At 36.5% G+C, this 14,207-nt stretch overlaps 2 protein-coding genes across 2 annotated transcripts; one reads left to right on the forward strand and one right to left on the reverse strand.

The window, feature by feature from the left end:
• Nucleotides 1-759: 759 nt before the first annotated feature.
• Nucleotides 760-2,422, reverse strand: LOC110789289 (cold and drought-regulated protein CORA). Its single transcript, XM_056826676.1, has 2 exons — nucleotides 2,248-2,422; nucleotides 760-1,780 (listed from the first exon to the last, which is right to left on the reverse strand). The coding sequence occupies exons 1-2, from the start codon at nucleotides 2,363-2,365 to the stop codon at nucleotides 957-959; spliced, it is 942 nt and encodes a 313-aa protein (XP_056682654.1). The 5' UTR covers nucleotides 2,366-2,422; the 3' UTR covers nucleotides 760-956.
• Nucleotides 2,423-7,414: 4,992 nt separating this feature from the next.
• On the forward strand, nucleotides 7,415-10,740 carry LOC130472091 (uncharacterized). Its single transcript, XM_056842520.1, has 5 exons — nucleotides 7,415-8,435; nucleotides 8,596-9,140; nucleotides 9,193-9,303; nucleotides 9,364-10,038; nucleotides 10,303-10,740. The coding sequence occupies exons 1-5, from the start codon at nucleotides 7,415-7,417 to the stop codon at nucleotides 10,738-10,740; spliced, it is 2,790 nt and encodes a 929-aa protein (XP_056698498.1).
• Nucleotides 10,741-14,207: the final 3,467 nt, after the last annotated feature.

Consider the following 14,207-nt stretch of genomic DNA (forward strand, 5'->3'; position numbering starts at 1 on the left):
GAGGGCATCTTTGTGTTAAGTTCATTTTAGTAGGATTTTTTTTTTTTTTTTTTGCTTCTGTGTTGTGGAGACTATAGAATGTTTCATCCAATGTAAAATTTTGTAGCTCATAAAGTTTCAAAGTGTAATCTTGGTAAAATAACAACAAAGTGAACATTTTTTCTTACTTATTATTTTTTTAGGTGATTAAATGTAATAATACCAATACAATAATTAGTTTTCAAATATTCGCACGCATCGCGTGCATATAAGACTATACTATATATGTGTAATATGCTACTTTAATTTGACCGACATATCGAGTGAATATCATTTCCATTATTAATGTACCAATTTGACTAAAATATTATATAAAAAAGTATTTAGCAAAATCATTATTACGTGTATAAACTAATAGTTTTTCCATACATAGATAGTTTGTAAAAAGGGTAGAAAATAAAATAAAATAAAATAAGATATATACTTCATATTTTAGGAGGGAAAATTTTACACAAGGAAGTGAAATTTGTCATTCCCGGTGTCTGTTTTAGACTTTTAGTATATAGTAATAGATTCATTTTGACCCTATATATTCCTAGTATATTAAAATAAATGTTAGTATATAATATATTGTTGGCTTTCACTTAATATATACTTTCAAATTATTAATATTTTTATAAATTTTTAATATGCAGTTAAACATACTGGTGATCAAAATTGTGTATTGATAACGTATCCAGCAAAAAAAGGTGCGAGTATAAGATCGTTACATGCATGACAGATCAACAAAATACATATACATAGTATATATTGAAAAAACGTACGTACGTAGTACATATATACTCGATCTACTAGCTAGCTTAGGCAGCTACCATTATACTCCTATCTACATTGATCTTGTTTTATTCTTAGTTACTTCAAGAGGATACAACTTACGAAATTAAGTATCTAGTAAAATTTACAACATCATAACCTAATTAGTGGCCATTAGTAGTTCCTTGTGGATTGTTTTCGGTTTGTGGTGGGTGAATAGGACCATGTTGTCCACCATGATTATTAACATTATTCACATTCTTCTCCACCTCGACAACCTCCTCCACCGGAGGATGAGGCTTGTTATATCCTCCACGACCATCGAGGCTAACATCTTTCTCCACATTTTGAGGTGGTGACTCACCACCACCTTTACCTATCAAACCTTCGCGGTGCTCTCCACCGTGGCGGCAACAACTTCCACCAGTATGAAGCGATTCTTCTGTTGGTGGCCAGTGGCCACCACCTCCACCATATCCACCACCTTTTCCACCTCCACCACCATATCCACCATGGCCTCCCCCACCATATCCACCATGGCCTCCACCACCATATCCACCATGTCCTCCACCACCATAACCATTAGTCTTTTGAAGTGATTCTTCTGCAGATGACCAATGGCCACCACCTCCACCATATCCACCACCTTTGCCTCCCCAACCACCACCACCACCACCTTTTCCACCCCAACCGCCGCCACCATGCCCTCCACCACCATATCCACCATGTCCTCCACCATACCCTCCACCACCATGCCCGCCGCCACCATACCCTCCGGCACCATGTCCGCCACCATACCCTCCACCACCATGTCCCCCACCATACCCTCCACCACCATGTCCATCTAGGCTCACATCGCTTCCTTCCACCGGTGGACGAGGCTTGTTATAACCTCCGCGGCCATCAAGACTAACATCACTTTGTTTAAGAGGTGGGTGCGGTTTGTTATATCCGCCACGTCCATTGAGGCCAACAACCTTTTCTTCCTCTAAAAATCAATCCAAGAAATCAATCGTGGAAATTTATGCACGGAACTAGAGTAGTTGGAATATAAGGACGAAATCAAATTACAAGTATCAAAACTGTAAGTTCATTTCTAAATTTATTTAATTTGAATTTTTGAACTAGTATAACTTTTGGAAAACTAAAATTAGAGAAATGTTGGCTAATATTCCGTATTTTAGTTATATATACTTGTATTAGTTTGTGGACCTTTTATCATGCAGGTTAAAATTAAACACACAATTAAATATCTGAATACCAGATAATAATTTTCACATTACATTAGTTTATATCCCTATGTTAAACGGTATCTATACATAGAATAGATTATACATCAAATCGAAATTAAAGCTCGGTAGTTTGTATTAAGAACACTATAAAACAGAGTTATATAAAATTAAGAATTAAGGTAGTGTATATCTTTCTATACATGCATGGTGATAAGAAACTTACGTGTATGCTGAGTTGATATTATGTCACGAGCAGAGGAAACAAGAACAAAGGTGGCCAAGAGTAGGCAAAGCAAGTGGAACATTTTAGAGTTTTCCATTGTAGAATGACACTGAATCATATCCTGCCTTTATTCTACTGAGCCAACAATACTTATTTATAGGCCAATCGGTTACAAAGTTAAGAGACACGTACAACATATATTTCTAGGCACTAAGACCTTGTTCTGTGCAATAATATTACAATAGAAAAAGTGGACTGCTAATTTGTCCAATTCTGTGTAAGTACCTCGAGCAACCCTTGTTTTTTCTCATCACCGATTCATGAAAATTTCTTTGTGTCATCTTCTAATGTTATCTCCGTGTCGTTCAGATTTTCGACACGTACTCAATATCATGCAAAACGTACGTAGTACCATCACTATTGACGGCCATCATGCACAGATGTACTATATGATATGTGTTTGTAAATGCATAGTAAAAATAAAATAGAAAAAATGACAAAAAGAAATTAAATTCTACTTTTTTTTGTTTGAATGGTTTTTTTTTTAACATGAATGGTACGTACTTTATCCAAAAATAGTTTTTGTGTAAAGCTTTTGTATAAGTAAAGCTTTTGTGTAAGACCGCCTAACGGTTAGATCATTTTTTTTGGCACTAACTAAACTAGTGTAAAATATAATTAAAAGTAATAAGATCATAACTAATATAATTGAATAACAAAAAAGTTAAGGTACAACGACCATAGTTAAATTTTTGAGTCGAATTGTTATTATTTTTTAACAAACTTATTATTAACTAAAACTCATAAAATCTTAACTAATTGATATCATTGCTTAACTAATCAGTTTCATTGTTAAACTAATTGGTTCAATGCTTAACTAATTGGTTCGGTTGCATAACTAATTGGTTTCGTTGCTTAACTAATTTTCAGACTTAACTAATTGTCTAATTGATTTTAGTTGTTAACTAATTAGTTAAAGTGCATACCTAATTGGTTTCAATGCATAAAAGTGTTCTAATCGTTAGACCGTTTCTCCTAAAAGTTCGCAGTAACACTATTACACAAGCAACCACCTACCTAATACACGCACCGTCCCTCTTTTGTTTTATTGTTCATGTGGAACACGGTTTCCTTTAGGAAAAATTTCCAAAAAGGACCTTTTATAACTCAAATTTTGCGAGAAATGACCTTATATAATTTATTTTGTGAAATCACACCTTAATGTAAATTTTTTTGCGAGAAAGGATTTAAGGGAAGTTTTCGGCATTGACTGAGCTTTTTCCGGCCATTGACTAGCACGTGAGCAGCACGTGTGGCTTAAGTTGGCTAAAGACACTGATTTTCTCGAGGCTTGAATTTTCAAACTTGATTTTATTTCGATTTTTTTTTCAACTTTAGGTTTAAAAACTTATAATTTTGGGGGAAAGTATAACAACTAATTTGGGACGGAGGGATTATGAATAAGGTAAGATAAAAATGTAAATATAGGGGTAGATATAAGAGAAAATAATATACTTCGTATAATGTTAAAAAATGAGTAAAAATTATAAAATGTTAGAAATAACCCATGGTTTAGCTTTTAAGTCATAAGAAGTTTTATAATGTACCCCAGACCCCAGTACACCAAGTTTCGATAACTTTTGCTCATTTAAAAATGACAAAAATTCAAAATTGATCAATAATCAAAATATCTTTAGGTGTACTTAAATATTTAAGAATTTTCAAGCCACGTCCAATGGAGAAAGTAAAGCAGCTTAATTCCTTGTTGCCTTAGGTGGTCCTTAATTTAATTAGCTAATCAGTGTTACGTGCTCCTTGACTCCTTCTCCTTGTGAATCTAAAAATTAAAATAGCCAACGTGATAAGTGATAACCAATTCACCAAGCAGTTTTCGCAAAATGGCCCAACAAGTAGCTTCAACCAAGCCCAATATAAGTCCAATACTCATCAAGTTTTTTAGGCCCACTTACACAACAACCTCACAGATAGAGGTTCGAACAGGGTGGGATTCGATTCTAGTCCATTTAGATTCAGATAAATTTCAGCTCATCCAGTTTCGCGCATAAAGTTGCTTTCGAATTGTGTTATTCAAATAGGACCTCTTTTACCAAGTATACTCACAAGTCACAACAACCAAATTAACCCATGCAATTAGAGCTCTTGAAAACAGACGCGATCTAAGAACCCGACCTGTATCCATGACAGACCCGCCCTTGAAATTTTGGTAAAATAGGTACTACCTCCATTTCAAAATGATCTTTACATTTTTCGTTTTACTCTGTTTCATAATGTTCTTTACATTTAGCTTTATTCTATTTCTATTTTTAGACATGAAAATTTACTACGTTACCTTTCTCATCTCAAAATATTTACACTTTTTCTCTCACTTTCTATTACTTTATTAATTTTTTCCTTACACCCACCCACATTTTTACACATTTATCTTACTTTATCCAAATTTTATTATATTTAACCAACTTTTTTACTATTTGTCTTAATATTTACCAAATAGTAACTGTAAAAATCTTTATAAAACGGAGGTAGTAACTTATAACCCGGCCCAACAAAATAGATAACCGATTTTGACCCGAACCCAATACTTGACCGGAACATTCCAAAAACCTAACTGATCTACCAAAAATAACCAGACAACGATTTGATCCCTATTATAACTCAACACAGCTGTTAGTGACTGCTTTAACCCGACCTGACGTTGATAACGCGACTTGTCAATGACCCGACTAAATAAGGAGCTTATATGTGTTATACCTAACTAAATAACCAGTAACTAGCTAATTACTATAATTAGTCACTACTATATGTCTACAAGTAACTAAAATTAATTAGTTAACCACTCCATATTACTAGTCTAACTGCTATAACTAAACTTATAATCTTATAGTGCTATACTATTACTCTGGATAGTGTTATACTTTCTTCATTTCATAATGTTTCTCATATTTACTATAAATATTGTCAAAATTTTAAAAGCTTTACCGTAATTAGTAGTATATATAACCGAAAAAATGTTGACTTTCAATTTAATTATTTTACTAATGCAAAATTAAAATTAGTAATGGTCAAAGTAGTGATTTGGAGACCTCACATAAGGGTGAGTTTATCTCTAGTCTTGAGGGGAGTCTAGAAAAGATTTTGGAGACAGACTCTTGGGATAATATGATAAAATACTACAACAAATCTGAAGGTGAGTTTAAAAATCCAAGACTCACTCAATACTCACTTAAAACTCCATTTTTTCTCCAACCAAATGAAATTATGTCACTACTTTATCCTATTTAATTATCTTTTTTTAGGAGCTTAGTGAAGTCTGATGCGAGTCTGGGAATAATGTGTAAAAATAAGGTGAGTCTTATGGCCCCATAGTCGACCTGAATCGACATCGGCCAACTGTGGACGCTTAAGAATAAGTTTGAGAGCTGACGGAGGGATGGCTTGACCGTTGTAGTTGTAGGATTCGCCGTCGGTAATGAGCACCTCGTCTTTCGGGGAAGTGGGTGGGGTTTTGGTGGCGTATAGGTCGAGTGCCACCGGTGGTCGGTAGGTTGCAAAGAAGGCAATGCTACCTCTTTTCTGCTCATCACTCTTTGGTTTATTAGATATTTTATCAATTATATTATTACCTTTCTTGAAAAGCTTTGTAGTGATCTTTAACATTTTTGATATTTTTACCTATTCATTACTACCTTTCAAACATAAACTCTAAGCTTATCTTTTGACGAGGGCACAAGTTAAGCATATTTATAAGTGAAGAAGTGATCCTTTAGGTCATTTGGTTGGAGAACATTTTGAGTTTCTAAGTTCATAACCACATGAACCGTCGAGTCTCAAGTTAGGCCGTGTTCGCTCCAATCAGAAAATATCAAAATAATCAATAGGTAAAAATATCAATCTTTTGATATTTTCTGATAATCAATAAGAAAGTTAGCACGTGATTATTTTGATATTTTCAATCTTTCGATAGAAAATATCAAAATAATCACGTGGTTCAGACAAAGACCACCCAGTGTCACAGTGTGTACGTACTCCAAAACTAGTGAGCATTTATTAAATATTCCAAAATATAAACATTTTAACACGTTTTGGCATTATCTAATGATTAAGGGTAAAGGACTTGGACTCACGGAGTCAAGGGCCTTTCCATACTCGATTATTTATCGTGGTTGGTCCATGCTAACGATAGGTCATTAAGAGGCCGGACAAATGGGTATGTCTTATTCATCTGATTGTAGTTAAATGACTAACTTTTTTTTTCCGATCACGCACTATTATTTATCAAATAAACAACATGTATTAAAGTTAAGATACAATACTTAACAAGAATCAAACCCTCCATAGGGCACTTATTATATTGAAAATATGTAATTTTATTGAAATAAAACGCAAAACCAACACATAATTGAACAGAAAGGGGCAAATTTCTGCTATTTTCGGCCTAAGAAACTCTACATTTTATAAACTGTAGACTAGAGGAAGGAGAGGGGGAATAGTACCTATTATGCAAATAACATGTAATCTTGATACTCCATCAGGGGCGGACCCAGGAATTTATAAATAGAGGTCCAAATTTTTTTTGATTTGTTTTCTAATTTCTCATATATATTTGCTTCTTTCAGTGGGTTAAAGTTTAGAGGTAAGTAGTCGAAATATTAAAAACACCATAAAAAAATATATGTAGGATTTAGGAACATTTTTTTTGGGTTTGCATAACAATAAAACTCAACACATGGTCCAAATTTCAACAATAACTTGGGACGATATCAATTTAAAATGGAAAAAATGAGTTTTTCATCGTTGAAGGAGATTTACTTTATTACAATAATTGCCACTGAATAAATAGCACGCGAAGACACTAATAAAAGAGAAAACTCTAGAGAGAAGCGAGAGAAAACTTGCCTTTTTTCCCAAGTTTCCCACGGTGCATGGTTCTCCATTGCACTGTTGCCATGGCAAGGAAATCTGGGAGTAAATCGCAAGTAAGCAAGCATGGCAATGCAAAGCAGAAGCCACGAGGCCCCTCATCGGATTCTCAAGCCCTCAAAACTCGATCGATTGATGAGATTTTGGGGTGGAAGCGTTGGATTTGTCAACTGAGAATGAGATTCTCACACCTAGGTCTGGATTGAAACATCTTCAAGCTCGATCAGAAATGAGTCACTCATTCAATGAATGGATGCAATCAATTCATCAATCAGCTAATATGGTGAGCAATACTCGAAATGTTGATATTGGTATGATTCCTGTACCAATTTTACAGCAGTTTGATGATGTTGCGAATGATCATGTTAGTAGTATAGATGCTTATAGTAATGCTGATGATGTTGTAAATGAATTGAATACTGTAATCACCCCTGCTAGCCATGTTCAGATTGAGATTGATGACATACAGGAGGAGTTGGATTTTTGGAATTCTTCGATCATTTGCTATGTTGTGGGTGCTAACCCCCCAATTCATGTGATGGAAGGGTTCATTAGAAGGATCTGGAAAAAGTATAATGTGGATAAGGTGGTGTTAGTGAAGAAGGGTGTCTTCTTAGTTCGATTCCTCACAATGGACATGAGAGACAATGTGACCTCTGGTCATTTCTTTTTTGATAATAAGCCAATGGTTGTGAAACCATGGACTATGGATATGGACATGGAGAAGGAGGACCTCAAATCTGTTCCTATTTGGATTCAGTTAAGACTGAATTTCAAATACTGGGGTGAAAAGTCCATGTTCAAAATTGTGAGTCAACTAGGTACACCAATCAAGAGGGACTCTGCTACTGTGAGTAGAGATAAACTCCAGTTTGCTAGGGTTTTGGTTGATATGCCTATTTCTAAATCTTTGCCTGATCAAATATCTTTCATGAATGAACACAATGAATTGATTCAGGTTCCTGTTACTTATGAATGGAGGCCAACTGTTTGTACTAATTGCAAGCAAGTTGGTCATCTGACTATTGACTGTAGGCATGCTAAGACTAAGAAAATATGGGTGCAGAAGAAACAACAGCCACTAATTCCAAAACCAGCAGTGATTGTGCCTGAACCAGATGTAGATCAGGAGGGTTTCCAAAGAACTCTTAGGCCAATAAGGGTCAGACCTACTAGTCTAGCTCCTGTTTCAGTTGCAAACCACTTTCAGAGTTTGGATGAAGATGAACACAGTGTCTGTAGTACTGCAGGTTTGGATAGAGGTGATGATCTAGAGGATGCCAACACTGGAAGAGGGAACTCTTCCAAATCATATGGATAGAATTGTAGCTTGGAATGTTAGGGGTATCAACTTGACTCAGAAGCAAGATACTGTGAGGCAATTTCTTCATAGGTATCATGTGGGTTTAGTTGGACTCCTAGAGCATAAGGTTAAGCTGGCCAATTTAGGGAAGCTTTACCAAAGGATTTTCTCAAACTGGTGTTTCACCAATAATGCTAGTTACCATAAAGGAGGGAGAATAATTGTTGCCTGGAATCCTGGAAGTTTCTCTGTGAACATTCAGGCTGTTACCAGTCAGCTCATTCATTATTTTGTTCAACCAGTGAGTGGTAATTCTGGATTTTTCTGTACTTTCATTTATGCTTTTAATGATAGTCATAGCAGGGTAGAATTGTGGAAGGATTTGAAAATTCTGAATACTCAAGAGCCTTGGATCTTGTGTGGAGAATTTAATTGTGTTATGAACATGGAAGACATGATAGGTTCTCTTGTTAGACACACTGAAATTGTTGACATGTGTGAGTGTATGCAGCACTGTGAAATGGAAGATATTAAAAGTGTAGGCAACTTTTACACTTGGAATAATAAACAGCAGGGTGCATCCAGAGTGTTTTCTAAGCTAGATAGGGTGATGGAAAATCCTAAATGGCAAAGTATCTATGTTTCTGCTGAGGTGTGTTTTATGACTGAGGGTTGCTTTGATCACTCCCCTGGTTTGTTGACAGTCTATCCCAGGAACACATGAGGGAAAAAGCCCTTCAAATACTTTACTATGTGGAAAACTACTTCTCAATTTAGGAGTATTATACAAGCTCAATGGGATAGTCAAGTGCAGGGTAGTAAGATGTATTGTGTGTTTCACAAGCTGAAAATTAAGTGTGAAAATTGCACTTAAGGAATTGAACAAGATTGGTTTCAATGATATTCAAGCTGCTGATCTTCAGGCATACAATGCCATGCTAGAAGCACAGAATGTTATACACCAACATACAGATGATCTTTCTTTGGCTGATGCAGAATTACAAGTTGTTCAGGATTACAAGATCAAACATCAAGCTTATGTAGATTTTTTGAGACAAAAGTCTAAAGCTGCTTGGATTAAAGATGGTGATGAAAACACCTCTCTTTTTCACCAAAGCATCAAGGCTAGGAATAGTCAGAATCAAGTTTACAGTATTTTTGATATGAATGGAGATTGGAAGGATAACCCTGCTGATGTGTCACAAGCTTTCTTGGATTATTACACTGCATTATTGGGTACCACTCATTCTAATAGGAAGTCTGTGTTGAGCCATGTGGTTCAAACAGGCCCTTTGGTTACTGAAGCTCACAAAGCTATTCTCAATGCCCCTTATACTGCTGATGAAGTGAAAGAAGCCCTTTTTTCAATTCCTGGCAGAAAGGCACCAGGTCCAGATGGGTTTGGAGCTTATTTTTATAAGGATACTTGGAGCATAGTAGGAGATGAAGTTACAGCTGTTGTCCTTGATGTTCTGCAACATGGCAAGCTACTGAAAGAGCTCAATCACACAGTCATAACTCTCATTCCCAAGACCAAGTGTCCCAAGAATGTGAGTGAATTCAGACCTATCTCTTGTTGCAACACCTTGTATAAATGTGTTACCAAGGTTTTGTGTGGTAGACTTAGACAAGTCTTACCAGATCTCATTCTGGAAAATCAGGGGGGCTTTGTCCATGGCAGATACATTGTCCATAATATCATGGTGGTTCAAGATTTAGTAAAGTAATATGGAAGAAAGGGTGCTAAGCCAGGTTGCATGATGAAAATTGATTTGCAAAAGGCTTATGATACTGTAGATTGGGAGTTTTTACAGGAAATGATGTACCAGTTGGGCTTTCCAGGTGATTTTGTGGATCTTGTCATGAAATGTGTAACCACTCCAAAATTTTCCTTAATGCCAAATGGCACAATGCATGGATTCTTCAAGTCTAAAAGAGGATTAAGACAGGGAGATCCTATCTCTCCTCTCCTGTTTGTTCTATGTATGGAATATCTTTCCAGAATCCTTCACAAAATGAGTGAGCATCATTTATTCCAGTTCCATCCTAGATGCCAAGGTATTAAACTCACCCATTTGTGCTTTGCTGATGATCTCATTATGTGTAGCAAAGGTGATTTTCCATCTGTTTATCTCATGCTGCAAGCTTTTAAGCTAAGCTCTTTTCTGATTCTACTGGTCTTCTTGCAAACAAGCACAAATCTGTTCTCTACTGTTGTGGTATGCCTGAGAGTGATTGTGCCAGAATTGTGAGTGTTTCTGGTTTCACCAGAAGCAATCTGCCTTTTAAATATCTAGGGGTGCCTATCTGTGCTAAGCGAATCTCTGCAGCTCAGTGTGATGTTTTAGTTGATAGGATGTGTTATTCCAGTAGGAACACGCACAAGAGGGGGGGGGGTGAATTGTAATTAGAACTTTGATAAAGTTTCTTGCGGAACTTAAGAAACAATCAAGAAACTGAGAATAGAGAAGACAATAACAATAATTGTGAAAACTTCTTGATACTAATCAAGAAGAGAATTCTTTTATTATGGTAATGCCTCGATTACAATAATCTCTCCAACACAAGTTCCTCTCAAACTCGTGTTCCTCACAGTAATCTACTTCGATTACAACTCCTTGACTTCTCTCTCTCAGACTTAAACTCTAAGTCTAAACAGGATAACTCTATCCTTACTAATACAAAATATAATTCGTGTTTGGATAACTCTAGATATTAATAATGCTTTTGTGTGGATATAAGGAACTTAGGAACTTTGATATTAACTAGGACACAAACTGTTTTAGAAAATCTTAGACAAAACGTTTTTAGGAAAGCAAAAACTCTCAGAATGTTTGTGTGCTTTAAACCAAAAACGATTTCCCTTTTATAGTGTTTATCCTTAGGGTTAGTTCCCTTCAAAACCTCAACTGCTAACTGCCAGCACTTTGGTCTCCACGTCCCTTGACTTGAGGAACAAGGGGAAGACCACTTCCCACGTTCAGCCACAAAACAGTTGGTGGTTTGACTCAATCAAACCCTAAAATATTTCTTTAAAACAGATTTTATTTATCTACAAAAACTTAGGAGAATTTTTAGGAAAATAAGTTTTGTTTAAATAAAATAAAACGTAAATCTATTTTATATTAAATATGCAAAACTTGTTTTTATTTATGAAAATGTTTTCCATAAAAATCGCTTCCAATAAAATAAATGGCCTAATTAAATCATAAGTTCCTTGAGTACTCTATATACCATTAGCATAATTAATATTTACATAAAATTCTAAGTACAGTGGACTACCTAGACTTTATGTCTTCCCTTTGTCTGGAACTTGCAACTCAGAAGCTTCAGACGTTCCAGCTAAGGAACATTGATGAGTTCCTCTCTTGCTAACATAGGAACTCTTGGCTATGAGTCTGTAATAGTTCTTGTGGATATTCGGAACTCTTGATATGTAACTGTGTTGCTCCTCTTGTGACTTCAAACTGGAACAGATACAACTTCCAGCTCTGAAACTCCATTGACTGTTCCAAGTGTACCTCAGGAACTTCACCAGCTTATTCAAGTTCCTATCCTAATAGAAACTTGGGCATATGCCTGTTCAAAGTCATTTAGCAACCATAATCAGGAAGTTTGCAATATGTGTGTGTGTCATCAACCAAAACTTAGGAACAACAATATTCCCCCTTTTTGGTGATGACAACACTTGCAAACTTTTTACAAAGAGAGTAAGTACAAACAAACAAGAACTTATACAGACTATTGTGAAACAGAACATAAAAATTGAAAAACAAAAGAGAAAGATTAAAGAGAAGAAAGAGGAGCACCCTTGGCTTACAGAGAGATTCAGGGAGATTGATGCAGGAACTGGATTGAGTGTGCCTTGGAAGTTTGCACCCTTGACTTCCCCCTGTTGACATCAACAAAAAGCATAGCACGAAATATAGCCATTCCAAACACAGTGCCCCACGATCAACGTTTGGCAAGTTAAGCTAGCCTCAAAGTATTAAACCAACTCATACAATAAATTGAAAGCAAGCAGTAATGATCAAGACTAGAAAGCATAGATATGTGTAACCAAGCAAGTCAAAATAAGATGGAACAAATACCCAAGTTTGAAGATTATACAAACCGAAAGCAAATTAAAAAGATTGTTCCATGGCAAAAGATAAAAGAAACATGGGATAGGGTGATTTAGGCTTGGGATGGGGAACCAGAACCAGCAGTTTCTTCTATCACAGTCTCCTCAAAAGATTCCAGATTGTTGATCTTGGTGAGGATTGTGGCACGAGTTGCATTGGCTTGTTCTGAGTAGTGGTGAAGATCGTTTTGGAGAGTCTTGACACTTGTAACCAATGCACCTATGTGGGCCTGCATTGAGCTAATCCTGTGATCTGTTCCCTCCTGTAGTTCCACCAGACGAGTAACTGTTGCCTTTAGCTCCAATATCTGATCATCCTTTGTGTTCCAGGCACCCCCATGATCTTGAACATGTTCCTGTTCTGATGGAACACTACGAGCTTTGGACTTTTTGGAGGATCTGGGTGTCCTTTTTCTTGGCCTAACAGTTTCAGGCAGTTCCTCTTGATTCAATGGAACAGCATCCTCCTCTATGGGCATCTCCTTGACATCCCCTTCCTCATTTATTTCCATGAAGACAGGCCCTCTTTTCTTGTTCTCCTTCATTGCCACCCTCATGCTCTTTCTTTTTCCTACACTCTTCCTGTTCCCTCGAGGTAAAGGGACCTCTATTTGTTCGAGTTCCTCCTCCTCCTCCACTTCTTCTTTAACTACAGTTCCTTCCTGATCTTCCTCATCTTGTTTCTCTTCCTTTCCAGCCCTAATGACTTTACCCTGAACCACTTTAAGATTTAATAGATGGAGCATTTCAAGTTGAAGGATTTGGGTGGATTTTAAGGGAATCACAAAGTATGGGCTAAGGTCAACTGAAAAGCTTTTGAAGATTTCTGTAAGAAGGGAGGAGTATGGAATTTTGAATTTGGGGATACAGGTGGATAAGTGTTTGATCATGATTGCAGGGAAGTTTATGGGAATTTTCCTTTCAAGACAATACATGAGACAAGCATCAAACAGACTTGCTATGTTCCTTTTCTGAGTTCGAGGAACTACACCTCTCCACACAATATTAAACAGTAATTTTTGAAGAGGTGAAAAGCAGTTGTGTGAGGTGGAGGTGGATACTTTAGAATCTCCTCCAATGGAACCAACTATATCTTTCTCATCTACATTATCTATGGTTACTGTGATTTGACCTTTGAGCCACATATCAAAACCCCTATTGGGTGTACCAAACAGCTGTTCCAGATAAGAGGCATCAAATTCGATGCGAGTTCCATTCACTTTACTTGAACATACATTATCAACACATGCAAAGTTCTTGCAGAATTCTTTCATAGCTTCAGGAATTAAGGGGGATTTGGCATAGGTACTCAACAGACTTACCCACTTTTGTTGTTCAAGGATTTCCATCAACTCTTTAAATTTCGTGGCTTCACACCATGTTGAGTTGATTGCGAACCCCTCGACCAGATTGTTTTCCTTTGCAGTGAGTTTCTTGGACCCTTTTGCTTCCCCCTGAGTTTGAGCATTCTCCTCTGTTTCCTCGATGTTTTCACCAGAAGCTTCCACTCGTCGTTTTTTGGATTTTCTTGTGGAGGATCTAGGATTTGAGATTGGGGATTTCATTTCGATGTCAGTGTTGGTTTGTTCCCCCTGA

The sequence above is a fragment of the Spinacia oleracea genome, chromosome 4 (genome assembly GCF_020520425.1).
Source record: "Spinacia oleracea cultivar Varoflay chromosome 4, BTI_SOV_V1, whole genome shotgun sequence".
Taxonomy (NCBI): Eukaryota; Viridiplantae; Streptophyta; class Magnoliopsida; order Caryophyllales; family Amaranthaceae; genus Spinacia; species Spinacia oleracea.